We start from the raw sequence: 21,988 nt of genomic DNA, 5'->3' as shown, positions 1-21,988 counted from the left end.
TTCCCTTCCTTTCTGTCCTATTAAACTGCCTTTATCTCAACCCACGAATTTTACTTTTCTTTTTCTCATTCTCTCCCCATCCCACTGCGGGGGAGGAGTGAGCGAACAGCTGTGTGGTGTTTAGCTGCCTGCCAGGTTAAACCACAACAACATGTCAGGAGGCAGGGCCCTTAAATTTTCATTTAAATATAACTCAAATCATCTCCAAGTTCCATACCCTTATATCCAGTTTATTATAACACAGGATTTATAAGAAAAAATTGCTGATTGTCTTGCTTTAAAAAAAAAAAAAAAAAGGAAAAAGAAAGACATAAATACCAAACAAACAGACAAGGGATTATTAAAAAAATTATTTTCTCATTTTTCATCATGAAATGATAAACCTACTTGGAATTTTTGATCACCGAAACACTAACAGCATTTAACAAGTAGCCAAAACACAAATATCCAGCTGGTGTCATAGAAATTTAACTACGAATGGGCAGCTGGGTGCAATGCTGGATTTCGCTCAGAGGACTCATTCAGAAAGACACATTAAATCAAGACAGCTGTCTTGTGACAGCTCCTGGGAAGTACAGCGTCTTTAAAAACTATGATTCAGTGTGACCTTTTTGTTTGATTTGTCATTTAAGTTGAAACGTTCAATATGAAATAGGACCAGAACACACAAACAGCAGCTTCTAATACAAGTTCTTCTCTGTTTTGTAGTGAAGCACAGGATGCACTCAACTCCCACACCCAGACTGTGGCCAGCTTCTCTTTGCCTTACTGGAAGTCTGGGACTGGCCCTAGCAAAATTTCTTAACCTGCAAGGGCAGCAATTTTGAAATATACTTGACCACAACATTTTACTGGCAAGAAGGTAAATGGGTTGGGTGAAAGATAGCATACCGAGGCAGAATTAGTTTAATGAAAGAATAAATTCACATTTTGGCCACTCCCTTCTCCCTACTGCTGAAGAAAGAAAAAAAACCAAACCCACACACAAAAAACCTACTGATTGCCACCTTAGAATTCAGCATAAGAAGCCATCAAACAAGTAAACAATATCTTTAAAAATTATGCCAGCTGTCTACATGATCTCAGTTCCAATACTGAAGAGGACTGGGAAGTGCACGTTGCCAGCTGAAAGAGGAGGAGATTGGGCAAAGATGCAGCGTAGCAACTTCCGAGGCAAATATGGAAGTTGCAACCAGAGTTGCACTGCGGGGGATCTTTAAAGCAGCTGTTACAGCACCACAAAGCAGTCCAGCCTTGGCAGTTTAACTGGTGACAGCTGTGGCGGGCAGGGCACTCCCTCTTCTGCAGATTCCTGAAGGATAAGAGAACTACCACCTCCTGCTGTTACAAGAGCTTGGTTCACTGCTCTGTTTTCAAAACACACAGGCCAACAGCTGGCTGACTTACAAGACGAAAAAAAAAAAAAATCACCTTTTTTTTGTCCTAAAAAAAGCACAGGTTTATATTCACAAGACCTAATACACCACCGGAAAGCAGTCAGATACGTGAGTGATGAATGGAGTCCTGCAAACACTTAAGACACTTTTGTTTCAAGACATCTAAGATAATCAAGTAAGCACTTGCAGAATCTGTGGCCACAGGACTTGAATAGAATTCAATTTGTCAAATACATTTCTGTATGCAGGTTATCAGAGTCGGCTGTCTTTCACACTGACCAGAACTAGGCATTTTTTGAGAACTAGCTGAAGCTTTCAAAAGAAAAGCAGTTAGTGCTACTAGCTTTCCTAAACAGCAAAGTCCTCCACTAAAATCCTCTGAATTCCAGATGACTTTAAAAAGCAAAGCACTAGATAAGTATATTCTGTTTTGGCAAGCAGCGTTTCAACTTAACATCAGACTAGCGAGTACAAACTGGTCACATTTTAATAAAAACCAACAATACTTAAAATAAAAGAATGATACTAAAAGAAGAAATGCACAACGAACACAACTTTAGGAACCATTAAAACTACATGCACTGTAAACAGTTAACAAAGTCACTTGAAAGGTAGGCTACAATTCAGTAATCGGTGAAATGTAGTTTACTCTTCACAGAATCAATCCTCAGAGTCAGAACACAAGGACAGCAGTAGTTCACAGACGCAAGCACCTCCCTGTTTGCAGGAAAGACCTTAGAAGTTAACAAGCACTCTGAGCTTCTCTCTCAGAAAGCATTCTCCTCCCCGCAAATTCCGTGCTATCCACCCTTGTTCAGCGATGACAACTGCCACGGTTTTCAAGGTAGAATGCCCGAAGACCATGTTCTCATCCTTTGAGGTTAACAGAGCCTGGGATGCACAGAACATCTCAAATCACAGCTGCTCTTGCAAGGTATACTCTCTTTAAACATCCATATTCTTAGAGTCCATAGTCTCCAAACTACTGTATTGTTGTCAAAGTGTATTAAAAATGTAACTGATTAAAATGTAGATGTCTGAGCATATTTTTCCATGATAAGTTATCTTTTAAATTCATACTTCCTTACTCAGAAAAGTACACCAGAAAGACTTCAAGCGCAAAGGGCTCCTTCCACCTCAGGGAAGAAGATTAAAAGCCTAACCCAAAACCCAGCAATACACTCAAAACTCAAGCTGTTTGGTGGTTTTAACAGCCAGAACAACAGATTCACCAATGTAGTTCACTGAATTCATGCTGGCTCATGTCAGTTTCAGTTGAAAATCCCAGGATCGACATAAGGATATGCAAGAAACTCCCCCAGTTTATTGCCTTCCACATCGTAATGGAGCATCCGAAAACAAACATCACAGAAGAAACAAGGATCCTCTGGTGCCAGACTGTCTTTGTTGGTTACCCACCTGCAGGTTACAAAATACAAGCGTTTTCCATGTGAGTCCAACACATTTGTGACAAACACCTCAACATTTTACTCAGAGTTGGGGATGGCAGCAACATAGTAATAACATTATACTGACCAGGTACTACCTATACTGCATATCTCCCACCCCAGGCATACAGCTCTTTTCCAAACTCCACACCCATCCAGTGTCAATCCCAGCTGCTATCTTACACTGCTACAGCAGCACTTCCTGAGGAACTCCTCAAACCTGTGTAGCTGGTACAGTGCATAATAAAAAAAAAAAAAAAAAATTAACAGGAATCTTCTGTCCACCCTATGGCCTGGCCATTTAAGTCATAAAAGATAAATGTTTTCCCTTAAGGTAAGAAACTGTGATACAGAGCAGACATATGACTGACCCAAACTACTCCGAGTAATAACCAAATCAATTTACAAGACTAAAAGAAGGGCCTGGATGATGCAGACAAGACAAGGAGAGGATTGCTACACACTTCAGCAAGCACTGAAGTTAACATGAACACAGCTGCCAGCACAAGGAGGGCCTGCTGTGTCACCAAGCAATTAATTTATGGTAGCACTCAGAGGCCGTGACAGCTCAAGGCCTCTAGTGATTAAAGATGCTATCTGCACAGATTAGAACATGCAGGACAGCCAGCCAAAGCAGCTCTGCTATCCATGGTTTACCATCTCCCCACTTAAGCTTAGTGCTTAATCCTGGTTTTAATTTAATGCATTTACATCATCTCTGGTAATGTCCTCGCCATCCCACCTTTCCCCTACATTGACCCTTTGGCTCCACCTCCCCTTATGGCCCAATGCCTCACAGATTATAGCCACTTGTGAAGGCATCCTAAGGGCTCTGCTAGGAACACTAGGATGGGCTGCCATCACGAGGGGAATTGGCTCTTTGCCTGATTCCAGGGAAGTCTAAGGCCAAACAAGCAAGATAACAAGGACACAGCTGCTGTGTCAAACTGAGGCTGAGAGTGTAAGCTGCCCTGGGGGGAAAAAAAAAAAAGGCAGTGGGTGATTTTATAAATAAATCATTCAGACCTATAAAATCAGGAAGCCTAGCCTAGCCTAGCCTGTAGAACTCCTTTAGAGGACTTAGAATCATAGAATCACAGAATCATTGAGGTTGGAAAAGACCTCTAAGATCATCGAGTCCAACCGTCAACCCAACACCACCATGCCCACTAAACCATGTCCCTAAGCGCCTCATCTACACGTCTTTTAAATACCTCCAGGGATGGGGACTCCACCACTTCCCTGGGCAGCCTGTTCCAATGTTTCACCACTCTTTCAGTAAAGAAATTTTTCCTTACATCCAATCTAAACCTCCCCTGCCGCAACTTGAGGCCATTTCCTCTCGTCCCATCACTGGTTACTTCGGAGAAGAGACCGACACCCACCTCACTACAACCTCCTTTCAGGCAGTTGTAGAGAGCGATGAGGTCTCCCCTCAGCCTCCTTTTCTCCAGGCTAAACAGTCCCAGTTCCCTCAGCCGCTCCTCATAAGACTTGTTCTCCAGACCCCTCACCAGCCTCGTTGCCCTTCTCTGGACACGCTCCAGCACCTCAACGTCCTTCTTGTAGTGAGGGGCCCAAAACTGAACACAGTATTCGAGGGGCGGCCTCACCAGGGCCGAGTACAGGGGCACGATCACTTCCCTACTCCTGCTGGCCACACTATTTCTGATACAGGCCAGGATGCCATTGGCCTTCTTTGCCGCCTGGGCACACTGCTGGCTCATGTTCAGCCGGCTGTCAACCAACACCCCCAGGTCCTTCTCTGCGGGGCAGCTTCCCAGCCACTCTTCCCCAAGCCTGTAGCGCTTTCGACTTTCTACTGTGTCTATTGAAAGGCTTTCTCATGTCTAAGTAAACAGCACTAAAGTGTATGAAGAGCACTGAATTCACATTCTGATCTCTTAACTGCAGAAAATCTGTGCATCACAAGAAGTTCCTTCAAGTACAGCTGTACAGCACAGAGTTTTCAGGTAGAGGTTAGGAGTTTACCTGTGGGGAAAGCTACATGTCTTTTAAAAATCTCTACATTTCACTATATTAAAGTTGGACAGATCCATACTTCCCTCTACTGAGATGCTCGATTTAATGAAAGCTCTGTACGACTTCTGGCAAATGAATTTGAATCACATGTCTTGTCATAAGGGAAAAACGCAGCATTTTCCCCAAAAAATAAGATTTTCAAAAGTAATTGACAAAGAGCTGAGCTCTATGTATGCAAAAGAACCTGAGCCAAATAATTAACCTCTTCATCATTTCAGTTCTTTTGATCATTCTGAATCATCATCTTCAAATGAACACTACCTGCAGGAGGCCTTTTGCTGGACAGGGAGAGGACAACTGCCTGAAGAGTAAGATCTCAGAATACGTGCATGAAGATTATTCACACACCTTATCAAATACATACAGAGCTTTGATTTTTTTTTTTTAAGTTAGTAGCAGCACCTAGAAAGACTTCTTTAAGAAGACAACTTAAAAGGATTGAGAATGTAGCGTACCTGGCTGTATACATTTTGCACACAAAGCATTTTCTGGTACATAACCAGTGTTTCTTGATTAGTAAGGGATAGAGGTTCCTGTCCAGGCAGTCATCATGATGAATGAGCCTCGAGGGAAATAAATAAATACATTAAATACAATAAAGACTCACATTGGAATTTATTGGAACATAAGCATGCACATTGAAGATAAAGCAAATCCTGCGTAAACTATGACTAGACTTCTGCTTAGCATTTGTTAACATAGATGAAGACTTGGAGATAGGCTGCTAGTTGCACCATCCGTGGATTTTATGGTCAGGAGTAAATTCAGTTTGTGTAGTAACTCAGCAGTCTTCAGACCATCTACTTTAGATGGCCTTTTCAAAGCTTTTATCTCCTACATAGACTAACAGGCAAAGACATCACCAGGTGAATGTTTAGAGGCTCATAATCCTGAGATCATCTACTTGCAACATCTATGCCCTTCTTTGGGTGCCTCTTGGGAGGCACCATTTATTAACAATGCTTAGGTACATCAGGCTTCTGGGAACTGAAATCAGACAATCAGAGGAGTGCTCTCTCTACCCATTAAGCACTGAGCAGAGTATACACAATAGTTCCACTGTTGATGTGGTTCTCACCTCACAGCCACTATCACCACCTCCTTCTCTCCCTTGCCTATCCACCTCAGCCCGCTATTTCCACTCCTCTGTTCCCTTTTCAGTTCCTGCCCCTTAGCACCAAGTCTACGCTAACGAGTCCAGTTGACTTCAGCCAGAGCCATTAACAGCATTCTGCTCCCTGGTGCTCCAGAACCAGTATGTAAATCTGCCACACATTGGCTCTGCATAGAAAGGGCTTTTCACTGTGGGTGCTATTCCTCCCATACCACAGTCATGCCATGCTCGTTAGAAAGCAGTCTTTTTATGCAGACAAATTATTGATAAAAAAAAATATGCAAGGGAGATTACTTTCTTCCTTGCAGAGGTAGTCACAGGTATACGGAATAAAATCTTAAATAAGCCCTGCAGAAGGCAGCAGAATAATCTTAAAGTTAGTCTAACAAATACTCAGCATTTAATGTCTGAAGTTTGTCCACAGAAGGCTTGCTTTCAACTGCCTAAGAACTCCCAAAGAGCAGTAACTTACCTTATATCTGTGATGATAATGATGTGCTCACAGTTCCCTTGGTGGCAGAAAAGGTATGGAAAGCCAATTTTGAGGGACAAATCATTAAATGTGTAGTCCTCCATTTTAACAGACTGAAGATTTCCATAGCCTCTGTCATGAGATTCTGACCACTCAATGATTGTTCTGAAAACAGAAAGGTCAACAGCATAGCAATGCTATGAACTGTGAATGCACAGAAAGGGAAGGCCTTGGGGGACATGCAAAACTCTTCACTGGGACACAGTTAAAAAGATGAGAATCAAAATAGCTCACAACACTTTGTAATAATTTAAGGTAATTTCACAGCAGTACCACAACCCCACAGAACTGTGCGCTGTTCTTGTGGAACACCTGCCTTTAAATCCCCACCAGGCAGCTTCCCAAGGAGTTCTAGTCAGCGTGTATGCTCCTGATGGCACCCATCCAGCTCAGGTTGTTTGCAGCATGACACTTCTCAAGCATTCCAATAATTCAAGTTACCAGCAGGTCATTTTTGCTCCCTTGGTCAATAACTTTGTTTTAAAGTATTAAAAAGCTTTTTCTGTTTTTGCCAAGGAGAAACACAAAGCTGACAACTGCACTGTTACATTTCCAAAATTTAGCACTGGAAGGGCACTGGCCACTGTTGCGATTATTTCTTGGTTTTTCAGCACACTCCCACATACAAGGCATTTCACTTCTACAAGCCGGGTACGTTATCACAAGCCCTTCCATGAAGATCATTGTTGCTCATGGACAGAAAGAGAAGGAGCAAAATAATTAATTTCTCTGAAGTCACACACCAAGTCTAGCATAACAAGAACAGAGTCCAAACTCACAGCTCTTCCATAGCATCCATTTTAACATCTTCATCTCCTAAATCTCGCTAGTGTGTCAGCAAGCCCATACTTCCTTAAAATAAACTACTATGTATAGTTTAAATGGATATGACTTATGCTCAACCAGTGTGAGCTATAGTTCCAGAGACATCTGAGACTTTTGGCAATGCCATCTCAGATTTCTTTTCCCAAGAGTCACACAGTCCCCTTGTTGACTGTACCATGAAGGCATTCAGCGTATTTCCAAGACTGAGCAGAACAACCATCTTCCATACAGCTGAGCTTGTTGTCTTTCTGACCCATCTTCTACCTCACAGGCAAATATTTTGGTGGTCATCGTAGCTAGCGAGGGCACTTAAAAAGCCAGTACAGACCAGCACCTGGCACCTTCCACAGGAATCCCATCCCAACAGAGCAAAACAGGATTTGCAGGGGAAAAAATGCATTCATCCCCTTTACACAAGGGAAGTGAGTGGAAGGAGTAAGTAGAGCAAGTAAAGTTAAACTTCTATGTAAAAATCAATTCAACTTGAAAAGATAGTAAGAAAAGTCCATTCTAGCTTCATACACGAGACGTTCCAGTCTTAAAAACACCACAAATCATAAACAAAATGACATAAATTTTCTGTCCCGTAAGGTTTTCCTTAGTGAACGTCTACAAATACTGTACCTGCTCAGATCTCTGCACTCTGGGTATCTTTTATCATTATAAAAGATGCCTTCAAAATAAAAGAAAGCAGATTTGTAGAGATCCTGAGAGAGAGAGAAAGAAAGAAAGAGAAGTAAGTCTGCATTAGTGTTATCAGAGATTAAACACCTTAAACAAGAACATGTCAAAAACCAAGACTTTAGGTATGTAAATTATATTAAGACCTCATTCTACAGGTTTCTAAGAAAAGCTGTGCACTGGTTTTAGATGCTGATGTGACAATAAGGCTTATATGATTGCCAGCTATGCAGTTGCTCTGCTGGTATTATCTCAAGCCATTACAGGTTATTTTAGTGGTCTTCTCTTATTACTATCCCCATCATAGCAGTTACAGATTTCTTCAAAAACACAGAACAAGAACACAAGCATCACTGCACAAATTGCACAAATTAAGTAACTGCACAACACTGACTTAAAAAAAGACTAATAATATTTAAAAAAATTAGCAAGATGTAGTGGGTTGACCTTGGCTGGCTGCCAGACCCTCCACCCAGTTGCTCTCTAACTCCCCCTCCTCAACAGGACAGGGGAAAGAAAGTAAGAGGGGCAAGCTCGTGGGTTGAGATAAAGGCAGTTTAATGAGAAAAGCAAAGGCCACACACAGAAGCAAAGCAAAAAGAGGAGATTTATTCTCTACGTCCCATCAGCAGGCCATGTCCAACCACCAACTGGGAAGCACGGCTTCAGCATGCATAGTGGTTGCTTTGGAAGACAAATGCCTTAACCATGAATGGCCCCCGCTCCTCCTTACCTCCAGCTCTTAACTGCTGAGCACAACGACATATGGCATGGAATATCCCTTTGGTCAGTTGGGGTCAGCTGTCAGAGCTACGCCCCCTCCCAGTCTCTTGCCCACCCCCAGCCCACTGGACTTGAAGGGACCTGGAGAGACAGCCTTGAGGCTGTGCAAGCACTGCTCAGCAATAGCCAAAACACTGGTGTGTTATCAACCCTGCTTAGCCAAAAATGCAAAGCACCGCATTACATAGGCTGCTATAAGGGAAGTTAATTCCATCCCAGCCAGACCCAGTACACCTGATCAGGACAGACCACCCCACAAAATACTTTTTGCTGGAATGAGAGAATCATTGCAGTTCTGTCCCCTGCACGTGCGCGTGCGCACACACCCCAGCCACATGGGAGCAGTTCCTGGTCACATCTATATAAACAAGACAGACATGCAATTTTGGAAGGTCCAACCACCTCACTTCTGGGGGCTCAGAAGAAAATCTAACAGCCTTCAAAAATCCCCCTTAATTATGAAGTTTGTCACATGCAGAAGGCCATTTGTACCAGTCTTCTCTATCAAAGATAATTAACAATTTATGGCACTCATACCAGCAGTGCAAGAGTCATCAGATTCCAAAACATCTCAAGAAATTGAGCTAACCCATGAGCCTCCCTTACACATGTAATAAATTCTGCAGCGGGACTACAGAACTATTTAGGTAAAATCACATCCATCCATAAAAAAGCAGACTCAAGCTGCAAGCATCTCCTTGAGAAGGAACAAAATAAATAACAACAGGAAAACATCTTGTTGAAATAGCACAATCAAGTATCCTTCTGTTTATCTAACCAGACTGCTTGCACAACAACATTCACAGAGCTGTTCTCTCCTAAAGCTAAAAATTAGAGACATATTGTATTTTTACAAATTGGGGGACAAGAGGTTGGAGAGCACCATGGAAAGAAGAGATCTGGGGGTTTGGGTTGGTGGCAAGTTGAATATGAGTCAACAGTGTGCCCTGGCAGCCAAAAGGGCCAACCGTGTCCTGGGGTGCATCAAGCACAGCATAGCTAGCTGGTCGAGGGAGGTGATTGTCCCACTCTACACTGCACTGGTGTGGCCCCACCTCAAGTACTGTGTGCAGTTTTGGGTGCCTCAATATAAGGACATCAAACTATTAGAGTGTGTCCAGAGGAGGGCGACCAAGATGGTGAAAGGCCTCGAGGGCAAGACTTACAAGGAGCAGCTGAGGTCACTTGGCTTGTTCACCTTGGGGAAGAGAAGGCTGAGCAGTGACCTCATCACAGTCTACAACTTCCTCAACGGGGGCACAGCAGAGGGGAAGGTGCTGATCTCCTCTCTCTGGTGATAGGTGATCACTGGTGACCAGTGATAGAACATGAGGAAATGGAATGAAGCTGCATCAGGGGAAGTTCAGACTGGACATTGGGAAAAGGTTCTTCACTGAGAGGGTGGTCAGTCACTGGAACAGGCTCCCCAGGGAAGTGGTCACAGCACCAAGCCTGTCAGAGGTCAAGTTCTTAGTCATACGGTTTAGTTTCAGGTAGTCCTGCAAGGAGCAGGAAGTTGGACTTGATGATCCTTATGCGTCCCTTCCAACTCGAGACATTCTACGATTCTATACAAAATATTGTGTGTGGTTTTGCAACTTAAAACCAGCTATGCAATAGGAGAAAGAAATGGAACAGATACACACAATATATATGTACAGACAAAATTAAGAGGTGAAAAAACATACAAACTTTTTATTTAGACACAAATGTCATTTAACATCTAAGAAAGGAGTAACTGTTTAATTAAGGCATACATCTGCTTCCCATAATTTCCATCTTCTGTTGTTGCTGTCAAAACAGCCTTTATATAAACAAGTAACTTGAGCAGAGAGAAGATAACCAGGAAAGGTTGTGCTTTTTTAACCAAATAACTTTTTTACCTTTAAATTGTGCTATTCCAAGTTCTTTCTGGCATATAAGAGGGTGGTGTTTTGGTTTGTGCTATAACCCCTTAAAGACTGAGGCCAGATAGCAGTGTACATTATCCAACTGATCACAACACATGTACAGGGCTTAAGAAATAGTTACAAGAAGCAGGAGACAGCTTTCAGCAGTAGACCTTGAAGCAGGGAGATGCCTCAGGTCGAAAAACCACAGCAAGTAGGGAACCACATTGTTCAGGTACTTCATTACATTTTGCCGAAGAAAAATAATAGCCAAAAAAGAAAAAAAATCACCTTTGTTGCAAAAGCAATACAGCTAACGCACAAGTCTATCCCAGGCTGGGGAAAACAAGTCAGCTGCCTTGCACAGCATTCATTGCTGGAAGTGAGGAGAGGTTGAAGGACACAGACTAAACCCTCTCGAACCACTTCAGAGTGGAACACTTCTGTACCGACTGCTGCTCAGGGAGGCTTTCTGCATATGCTGTATATGCAACTCTGCACAGCTACAACACATACAAGTGATGCTAAGATACACTGTATACACATGCAGTCAACCTGTAAGTTACAGAATACAATTTTTTCCATGTTTTCAATTGCACTTTGAAGAAAAGCAGTGTTTCATGACCTTTCAGTAAAAAAATTTATCTGCCATTATACACTGGCATTCAGGTATTGCACAAAGCCTATTTAAATCCTGTATTTTCTCCAAGTATATAGAAAACTGCAAGGAATCCTTCATTTAATGGACTTAAGAGCATTTTGATAAAGCATCTCTCCAATATACATCAACACAGTTTTATCACAGTGGAGTGGTCCCAACTTTTACACCTCTAATTACACTGTGTGCCAGCTCTCGGATAAATAAAGGTTGTATTTATTCATCAACAGGATGCGTGTGCAGGCAGGTCAGACAGATAATGACCGGGGAAGGTAACTTCATGGAGCTTGGTTCCTTTCCGTAATTAACATGGTGACCAGCTCACTCCAATTCTATAACTTGGGAGTTGCTCACTGCTCATTAAGTCACAGAATCCTGACGAACTTTTTACATGTCTGTCAGGAGGCAGCCTATGACCTGCAAGAGCTTACAGCGGAAAAGAAAAGGCAGGGAAAAACTGGAAGACAAGAAGTGAACATGAATTATTTTACACACTGGGTACAGAAGCATAAGACGACAAAATAAGAATCAAATAGGAAAGCTGTGGACAACTAGGCACTCTGGATCCCCAGACCAGTCTTTATGTGTCTTTATTAAAAAGAGAATGAATGCTCATCTGTGCCCAGAGGTCTCTTTGAGCTATTAACGCTAAGGTGTCAAAAGACAGGAAATGCAGACACTGGGGCCAGAGATGGGACTCATGACTGGAGATGACCTGCATGAAGGCACAGCAGTAGGAATGTGCTTTGCATTCAGACAATTTGTTTCAGCTCTGTTATTGTCAACCTCCCTGGCTCTCCAACCACAAAGTGTAAGTACTGCCATGCTCTGGCAACTCCTTACCAACTTTTGTGGGTCACAGAAGTTCTGAGTTAGCCAGTCCTTTAAAGCTGCTCCAGACTTCAGAAAACAGCTGTTTGTCATAGTGAACAGAAGGCCAAGGGAGTCACTGTTATAAACTTCTTGGGAATTTGAGTCAGGTCTTTCCTGATTAATGCTGGCCAGAGGTATGACTCAGACATTCCTTCCTCCCAGATTTTGCATTATCCTTCAGTTTGCAAGGAGGGATGCCCTATTACGTTTCTCCACGGAATCCCAACAGTAGTAGTAACCACATAAAAGATCCTGGATCCTTGTTAAAAGTGTCCATATCTGTGGAATAAAATACCTCAATATTGCCCATTCTCTTAAACATCCCCCTGATGTTGGTTTGACTACAGTGTTTGTTTACAAAAAAACCAAAGCAAACCACAAAAAGCACACAATAGAATAGAACGGAATATTTCAGTTTGAAGGGATCTACAACAACCACCTAGTTCAACTGCCTGACCACTTCAGGGCTGACCAAAAGTTTAAGCAGATTATTAAGGGCATTGTCCAAATACCTCTTAAACACTGACAGGCTTGGGGCATCGACCACCTCTCTAGGAAGCCTGTTGCAGTGTTTGACCACCCTCTTGGTAAAGAAATGCTTCCTAATGTCCACTCTAAACCTCCCCTGGCACAGCTCTGAACCTTTCCCACGCATCCTGTCGCTGGATCCCAGAGAGAAGAGCTCAGCACCTCCCTCTCCACTTCCCCTCCTCAGAAAGCTGTCGAGAGCAATGAGGTCGACCCTCAGCCTCCTCTTCTCCAAACTAGACAAACCCAGAGTTCTCAGCTCCTCCTCACAGGACATGCTTTCCAGCCCTTTCACCAGCTTCCTTGCCCTCCTCTGGATGCTTTTGAGGACCTTCACATCCTTCTTAAATTGTGGGGCCCAGAGCTGTACACGGTACTTAAAGTGAGGCCGTACAATGCTGAATACAGCAGGATAAACACCTCTTTTGACCGGCTGGTTACACTGTGTTTGATGCACCCCAGGATGCGGTTTGCCCTCTTGGCTGCCAGGGCACACTGCTGACTCATATTGAGCCTCCTGCCAACCAGCACCCCCAGATCCCTTTCTGCAGGGCTGCTCTCCAGCCACGCCTCTCCCAATTTATACTTGTGCCCGGTGTTACTCCATCCCAGGTGCAGAATCTGGCATTTGGACTTGTTAAATTTCATCCCATTAATCATAGCCCAATGAAGAAAAAGCACAGAATAAAAATCACAAAACCCGAAAGTAACAGGAATGAAAAGTTAGGCCTATTTAAGCCAAAAAAATCCAAAAAGTCTCTCTTACTCTCTCTGTATCAGCTGACAAGCTACACTTGTTTACTTAACCAGTGAGAGCAGCAACTTGATCCTTTCACTCAGTCTGTGTACTCAAACTGCACTTCAAAAGAAGCAAAAGCTGGCATCAATATCTAACTTACTTACACAGCCTCTTTCCTGCAGACTCTCAGAGCACCATTCTGATTTAAATCAGTTGCTAAGATCCTTAAATTAGTCAGAAGTTATTTTCTCTATTTGGAAAAGCTAACATACTTCTGGCAGGTCATGGTGCCACTTCCTTCCTAGACTGCAAGGAAGAAAATTCTACCCCACTGATGGCTGATTACCTGTCTGCTGAAGCAACATGCAAATTTTATTGTGAAGACTTACTACACACTGAGCCTATACTTCAATGCAAGCTGTAAATTCACAATCATGCTTGAGGAAAACAAACAAATGGAATGAATGCACACCACTCATTAACAGCTCCTGCTGGGAGGCTAGGCATGGTGACATGCACTTACTTTGGGGAAATTACTGATGCTGAGGAAGCCAAACCTCAATCCTGTTGAGGCCATGACAGCCTCACATGACTCCTCTGCCCAGAAGGAGAGTCTCAGAACTAATCAGCTAGTGCTTTACTAGATAGTAGTAGAAAGACTCTTCCATTTACTTTACATAAATGAAAAGACTAGTATCTGGGATGTCTTTCAGTCTCCTTAAACAAGAATGTGCCATCTTTTCACTATTATATATACAAATATATAACATCCTCTGGTTTCTCTCAGATTGTACATATTATTTAATTTATATTATATTGATAATATGCTATATTATTAATATATAATATTGGCAGAACAGCTGGGCCCCAAGGGTGATAATCAGCGGAACAAAGTCTAGTTAGAGGCCAGTAACTAGCAGTGTACCCCAGGGGTCAATACAGGATTCAGCCCTGTTCAACATCTTCGTTAATGATCTGGATGATGGGGCAGAGTGTACCCTCAGCAAGTGTGCAGATGACACAAAACTGGGAGGAGCGGCTGATAGACCAGATGATGGGGCTGCTGTCCAGAAGGACCTTGAAAGGCTGGAGAAATGGGCTGACAGAAACCTCATGAAGTTCAACAAGGAGAAGTGCAAGGTCCTGCACCTGGGGAGGAACAACCCCATGCACCACTATATGCTGGGAGCCCCTCAGCTGGAAAGCAGCTTGCCAGAAAAGGACCAGGGGGTCCTGGTGGACACCACCAACAACCCCATGCACCACTATATGCTGGGAGCCCCTCAGCTGGAAAGCAGCTTGCCAGAAAAGGACCAGGGGGTCCTGGTGGACACCACCTTGACCATGAGCCAGCAATGTGCCCTTGCAGCAAAGAAGGCAAATGGGATCCTGTACTACATTAGCCAAAGTACTGCCAGCAGGTTGAAGGAGGTGATCCTTTCCCTCTCTTCAGCACTGGTGAGGCCACACTGGAGTCCTGTGTCCAGTTCGGAGCTCCTCAGTACAAGAGAGACATGGATGTACTGGAGAGAGAGTCCCACAAGCGTCATGAAGATGAACGGATTGGAGCATCTCTCCTATGAGAAGAGGCTGAGATTGCTGGGACTGTTCAGCCTGGAGAAGAGCAGGCTCAGGGGGATCTTATCCTTGTGTATAAATACTTGAAGGGAGGATACAAAGAAGACGCAGCCAGGCTCTTTTCAGTGGTGCCCAGTGACAGGACCAGAGGCAATGGAAACAGAGGAGGCTCTCCCAGTTTTGTGTCATCTGCACACTTGCTGAGGGTACACTCTGCCCCATCATCCAGATCATTAACGAAGATGTTGAACAGGGCTGAATCCTGTATTGACCCCTGGGGTACACTGCTAGTTACTGGCCTCTAACTAGACTTTGTTCTGCTGATTATCACCCTTGGGGCCCAGCTGTTCAGGAAACACTTTTTCACTGTGAGGGTGACTAAGCACTGGCACAGCTTGCCCAGAGAGGTTGTGGAGTTTCCCACCTTGGAGATATTCAAAAGCTGTCTGGACACGGTCCTGGGTAACCAGCTCTAGGTGGCCTTGCTTGAGCAGGGGGTTGGACCAGATGACGTGGAGAGGTCCCTTCCAACCTCAACCATTCTGTGATATGATATATATGTGATATAATATATTATCAAAATTATGCAATTTCAGTATTTTCAATTAGAGTACTTTTTCTTTATGGACCCCTTTTGCACATCCCCAGAGAACATGTGGCAATTGTGGGAGAGGGGAATAATCTTCATTCCTAGTTTTGATCAGCATCCAGTTGCAAACACCAAAGCATGTAAGTTCAAAAGAAGGATGGTCTATATTTAGCTTTCTATTACCTCTGGTGTCTTAGAATATAGCTCAAAGTAAAGTCAGTCCACAGAGATCCATCTATGCAGGAACTCACCGCCAGTGTTACTACTTCCCAGCAGTAGCATTAATGATGTTTTTCTTGACATCACACAAAACAGGTCAGCTTGGTAATGCCACCAGGAAGTATTTACTTGCAGTGCAACCCACAGGCAGAACGAATGCAGCCTAATTTAGTGCTGAAGAAAAAACAACAAAGCAAAACTCTGCCTCCCCCTCTCCTACACATCTAGAGGGTTCCAAATGGGTTTTACCTTGCTGATGTGCTCTGGTGCTTGATCTGGCTGACTGCTGAACTCACCACCTATCTGAAGGTCACTGACACAGGAAATCGAATCTCTCAGCTCGGTGAGCTTCTGGCTGCCCAGTACAAGGACTGTCTGATAGGGTTTGTGATCTTTATGCTATGAAGAAAAGAGCATACAAGCTTCAAATAAAAATCACTTGTCAGCATCAGTACTGCTCTTCAGTTGACAGCTTGACGTCGTTAAAGCAGTGTACCATCACCTCTCTGTACAAGATTTCAAACAGCATCTTGCCTCAGCCTCTCCTAAGGCTGCCATTTATTAGTTTTATTCAGAAACTCAAAAGTCACATTCCCCACAGGAAAGTGCAGGAAAGATAGAAAGTCTGAGCACACTTATCCCAAATCCAGAAAGAGTACTGTCATTTTCATGTATTTAGTTTCAGATTTTGAGCTTTCTGTGAAATCAATTAACTGCTGAGTAATTACTGTAAAAATTTCCTTCTGTAAACCACTAACAGAATGAAAGCCAGATTCTGAAAAAGCCTTAAGAAGTTACTACAGTTGAAGGGTTTACCACGCTCCCTCAGTGGACTCACTGATTTTAACTGCTTGGGAAAGCAAGATATTACCTGAGTAGGGAAGAGACATCAGAATACAACCTAGAGAATTTAGTACCAACCTTCTGAAATATGACAGGATAGAAGACGTTCAGAGTTAAAAGTAGTTCTCCCTCCTCAACTAGATCTGTTGGATTGTCTGGCCTCTTTCCAATTGCATGTGACTCCTGGAAAAATAAAGATACACATATATATTATATTGGCAACCACTTATATATCATAGCCCCTGGATAAAAGTGTGAGAAACGCTGTTCCAACCGTAACTCATTTTTGACTGTGTAGCCTTCTGAATTGATAATGGCCTACTTTCTCCAAGATGGAAAGGTGAGAAACTGCTGTAATTACCGATTTCAAGCATTTTCCTACATTCCTCAGCTATGGAGAAGCTGAGGTGCTTTCAGCAATTACAAGACAGCTGGCTATTCCTTGGCTACTGAGAAGCCCTGCATAAAGGAATTAAAGCCTACTGCCACTCTGTCCTCATGGAACCCAGCTGTTACCAACTTCCATCACTTAATGCTTTGAAATGCTCTTTGAATACTTTCACATGTAAAGGAGGATTGCAACCCTTAACTTGAGAAAGACCGACCTAGAAACTAGCCATAGGATGAAGTATATGAAAATAAAAATTAGTGCAACACTGCCTCTTATTAGGAAAGCTTGACATAGCTGGAGGTCTCAATTTCTCCAAAATCCAAACCCAAAATCCAGCACTGCCCTTGCCACACTGCTATGTTTTAGAAAAGAAATGAAAGCATTTGCACATTTCCATGCTACTTTGTGTTTAAGACATAGCCCAGCTGGGAGGATGAGGGAGGGCACTTTTCTGTGACAGTTAGTTTCCTCCTTTTTCAATAAATCAGGAGAGATACTGACTGCACAAACACCTTCCACCAGCATGAAGTGTTCTTCAGATTTAGTAACAGGAGCATGTACTGCTGTGAGACTTCAGTTCAGAGATACTTGTGCTCTATCCCTTCCATCTCCCTTCTTCATGCGACACATTCCAAACTCGCATTTCTTATTGCTCTCATCCTGTTCTAGGACACCGTGGTCACAACCAGCTCTGACACACAAACCAGTTACCACAGCTTGCTTAAAGGATGCAGTAACTGACCACATGCTCGTTCTTCAGAAATAAAAATAAGACACCACTCATTGAAACCCTTTATGAAGATTTCTGTGGCAAGTATTTTCTCAGATATGCCCTAGGCTAAGAGCCCAATGCAGTTGTTGCATCTCAGCTGATACATGATTTTTACATTATGCACCTGGGCCTCTGGACAGTTGAAACAAGATCACTCATGACAGACCAGGAAACCTCAAGGGGAAAAAATGTTTAATAGTGACAAGTGAGGCTCCTTCCTCACTACACCTTCATCCCTAATTTTTATAGTAGTTCATGGCTTGCTTATTCAAGCCATGGACTCTGGCACTGCAAAATTTAAGAACTTAAGTTTTCCTGTTTAGGACTTTCATGGTTGTGAAAAAATCTTAAAAAAAGAGGTACTAAGAATAGCTAAAGGAATTCCAAGATGGCTTTTGAGGGGCTGATCACTACACTCCTGTTTCCTGACAGCTCAGAATGGCTGAGAAATTTGGGTTACAAAGCTCAGAATTAGGAACTTACTGCCACCATGTTCCTACTGTCTTCCTCTTTCAGCCCTACAGAAACTAGCTCACAATCATTTACACATTAAAGCTTAGATTCCAACACAGGACTCCAGGAGCAAAAACATTATGCATCTTGTCTAGCTCTACGATAAGTTCACATGATGCTCAGTACACTTGATCCCCTGCTTTAGTAGCAATCGAATAAAAGCAGTCATACAGTGGTAACGAGCTGGAGTTCCTCCTTACTACAGTCCCTACTAACAGACTGTAAGAGCAAAGTTCCTGCCCTATCTTTCTATAAAATGTCTTTAATCTTAATCATTACCTGCAAACTCACATTTGCAAATACTTACAGTATACAGAGATCCATAGCGATGGAAAAAAAAAAAGCAGCCAGAAGCTGGATTTTGGCTGTGCTGAACTGTCTTGAGATCCTACAAGATGACAGGGAACTTACCATCTCATAAGCAAGAGTTTCTTGTCTGCAAGCCCGATCCACAATAATTGTTTCTTCTCTCTTCTCTAAAGCCTTCTTTCTAATTCTGAGGGGCAGGAACACAGGATAAAATTTCATTCAACAACTTCCATGCAGAATCTCTAGATATATTTTTAAACGACACAAGCTACTACAGTGCAGCTTTCCAAGAGCAGGATTTGTGGCTTAGTATGACAGACTAACTTACAATACTCTTGTCTCCTGACTCCCATAAAACCTGGTAGTACACAGGCCAGCTTGTGGATTTCAGCTTGTGTTTTTCTTTCCCCTTACGTGCAAATTATAGGTTGTTTGTGGGCAGTTTTACACTTACGAGAAAAAACAACAAAATGTCTGAAGAGGCTCTCCTAGAAAGAACACTTTGTTACCTTTGAGGAAGCTGTTTCAACTATCCCTCCCACTTTAGAGAAATTCAATTCATGTTCAAGCAAAAAAAAAGAAAAAAACATAAATATTCTCAACCCCATGACATAGATACTTTTCTAAAAAAACTTCAGTACCATTTGTAGAAGAAAGAGTATCATACACAGAGTATCTACTAAAATACATGTATTTAACCACTGCATGAACACCAAATCCTTTTTAAATTCCGGGACAAGTCTATTTAGCCTCCAGAGCATCCTGAAGGTTTTCAGTGACAATCAAACTTAACACTGATCACAACCTTAACACATTTCTTTACATTAGTACTATGCAAACTGAAATTCAAGTACAGCAAAGGCCTGAACTGGCCAAGTATGAGTTCAAAGTTCACTAACTGATAGAAACTTAACATATATTGCTCAACCTCTGAAATGCACCAGTAGTATCAAGGAATTCTATAAAGAGTGGGTTCAGATAAAGAGGTATCTGGCTACAACTTCAGTACTTACACTTTGGCTGTTACAATGTGACTCTGGGTAACTAGAGGTAAGAGCTTCAGATTTATTTCACAAGGCTTTGGGGAAACCTCCCGCACATGATTATGAGAAGCCCCCTGCACGCTCCAAATTTATGCGCTAGTTCAGAAGTACCTAAGTCCAGAAATCCTAAGTTCTTCCAGTAAGAAAGATGGCATATTCTGTATATCTTAATAAAAAATTCCTAACATTCAAGCAGAAGGCTCATACCAATTATCCTACCATAAGCTGGTGTTTCTGCCCTTAGAGTATTTCTGGACACTGCTTCAGAAAGTACACCATTGCCTGGAAAGGGAACAAGCAGGCAGCCATGCTTTTGTGCTTGTTTTCCACCCCACCCCATATCAGGGTACTGGGAGTGTACCGTAACGACATACCGAAGAGTTAGCAGACTGCTGTCTTCAGGAATAACATCTGGGTCCTTTTCTTTATCAGAAGACATTAACATATCAATGCTAGGACAATAAAGAAAATAACTATTATACATTTTTTCAGACTTACTTTATAATGAAAATCAGTTAAGCTATTCCTAAAAGGAACAAAGACAGCAAAATGTGAATAAACAAGACATAGCTTGCACAGCCTAAATCAGGGCAAAAGGGCAGTATGGTTGTTAAGATAAAGAACCAAAACACAAAGAGTTCTGGAGTTTATCTCTGGCTTTCAGAGAGATTGGGTAAATTTTGTCTTTATTTTGCATTCTGCCTAATGGAGCATAGGTGCCTAGAGAGGTTTAACAAGCCCTGTTCAAAATACGTGTCCAATACTTTTTATAAACTAAAAATGCCACTTGACCTTTTCAAATCTCATCCACCTACTCTGATTTTCTGATGATATATGGCAAAATAGATTCAACCAAAAGGAATCATCAACCTCAACCTGTATGGTAAAGCTAACACCCCCCTCAGGTACAAACATGGGCAAGCCACCACATTTACAGAGCTGTCATTGCTATATTAAGGCATTAATTTATGCCGCATTTTTTCCAGTGGGAATAAGACAACACTTCTGCCAGAAATGACAGGTCCAGTCTTTCCTGTATCCTTCTTTCCATCCTAAGACACTTTTCACCCTCACTTTCCTTGTGTTTGCACAGAATCCAAAGTATAGCTAACCGTAGCTTTTTGCTGTAGTGCAAATCACTGCAGGATGTGGGAAGGAAAAGTGGAACCGGTTTTGGCTGCAGCAACGATTTAAACTGATCATACAAACGTTAGGTTTTCCTAACAGAAATGAGGATGGAATTTCTCATAAACATGCCACAAAAAATGAATCCTGTAGGATACCATATGTGCTCCCCTGCCACAGTTTTATAACATAAGGTTCCCCAATGCTATTCCACAAACAGACCAAACAATCCACCTGAAAGCTTCAGATTAGACACTCTAATAGTATCAATTACCTTTTTAGAAACATATAGAATAATGCTGACTCAAGACAGTAGTAATTTTGTATTAATCACAAAAGAATTTTTATCCAACTTAAAAGTAGTCTGAGAAAATATTATTTAAAACAGAGAAGTATCACCCACTTTCAATCAGACTTGATCACTTTTGTCTACTGTTTGCAGACTATATAAAGGCAGGGCTTCCTAAGCTCATGTGCAGTTTGAATTCCAGCAAACTCTTATGCAAACCCATCTCTTTATGGGACAAACAAACCATTGGTGAAGTCCAGGAAAAATTTTTGGAGTGTACCATTTATTTTTGATATAATTTATGGTTTGATTATATTCTTTTTCATTATAACCTTATAATGTTCCCCATAATCTTATAATGTTCCCTATGTCAACAATACTAAGCTAGGTAATACTATCACTGCAGCAACGAATAAGCCTTCAGAGTGGAACTGCATAGGAATATACAGTAATTGAGAAATAGAACTCTGGAATCTACTGGTATTAGCTGACAACAAGCAAAAGTCAGATACAAAATTTTGGCTGTGGGTAGATGGCCTAGTTCTGATGACCCAATGAAGTCACTCTGTATTGAAAATAATTTGAAATTACTATTGTTTAGTTAGTTTCTTACCATCCAGCAGAGTTTTAACCTTCCTGTCTTACAGATTTCATCCCAAACAGAAAATCATTCTTTTTGAGAAAAGGGGATTCCTCCAGAAGCACCATTTTAAAAGAAAGTATGCAGCAATTAGTTACAGCCTCTTGGAAACAGAATCAACCTTATCCTTAGATTCCCACTTGAGGAAGTGGAGGCAGAGACAACTG

General features: G+C 42.2%; 1 protein-coding gene across 1 annotated transcript; it reads right to left on the bottom strand.

Moving 5' to 3' along the window:
- Positions 1 to 286: 286 nt before the first annotated feature.
- Positions 287 to 20,215, bottom strand: SNAPC3 (small nuclear RNA activating complex polypeptide 3). Its single transcript, XM_009274283.2, has 8 exons — positions 20,142 to 20,215; positions 18,827 to 18,911; positions 16,818 to 16,922; positions 16,146 to 16,295; positions 7,984 to 8,066; positions 6,475 to 6,639; positions 5,344 to 5,451; positions 287 to 2,816 (listed from the first exon to the last, which is right to left on the bottom strand). Exons 1-8 carry the CDS (start codon positions 20,210 to 20,212, stop codon positions 2,669 to 2,671), a joined length of 915 nt encoding a protein of 304 aa, XP_009272558.1. The 5' UTR covers positions 20,213 to 20,215; the 3' UTR covers positions 287 to 2,668.
- Positions 20,216 to 21,988: the final 1,773 nt, after the last annotated feature.

Source organism: Aptenodytes forsteri, unplaced genomic scaffold (assembly GCF_000699145.1).
Source record: "Aptenodytes forsteri isolate BGI_AS27 unplaced genomic scaffold, ASM69914v1 Scaffold46, whole genome shotgun sequence".
NCBI classification, from domain to species: Eukaryota; Metazoa; Chordata; class Aves; order Sphenisciformes; family Spheniscidae; genus Aptenodytes; species Aptenodytes forsteri.
Note: the sequence above shows the minus strand (reverse complement) of the source record. Positions and strands in the feature narration are given on the sequence as shown.

What these genes read in the sequence shown, in the direction of transcription:
- SNAPC3 (XM_009274283.2), bottom strand. Translation starts at nt 20,212, where the DNA reads ATGTTAATGTCTTCTGATAAAGAAAAGGACCCAGATGTTATTCCTGAA. An exon ending in GAGTGCAGAGATCTGAGCAG is followed by an intron (nt 6,640 to 7,983) that starts GTACAGTATTTG and finishes TTCTGTTTTCAG; the next exon opens with AACAATCATTGAGTGGTCAG. An exon ending in TGCAAAATGTATACAGCCAG is followed by an intron (nt 2,817 to 5,343) that starts GTACGCTACATT and finishes TGTAACCTGCAG; the next exon opens with GTGGGTAACCAACAAAGACA.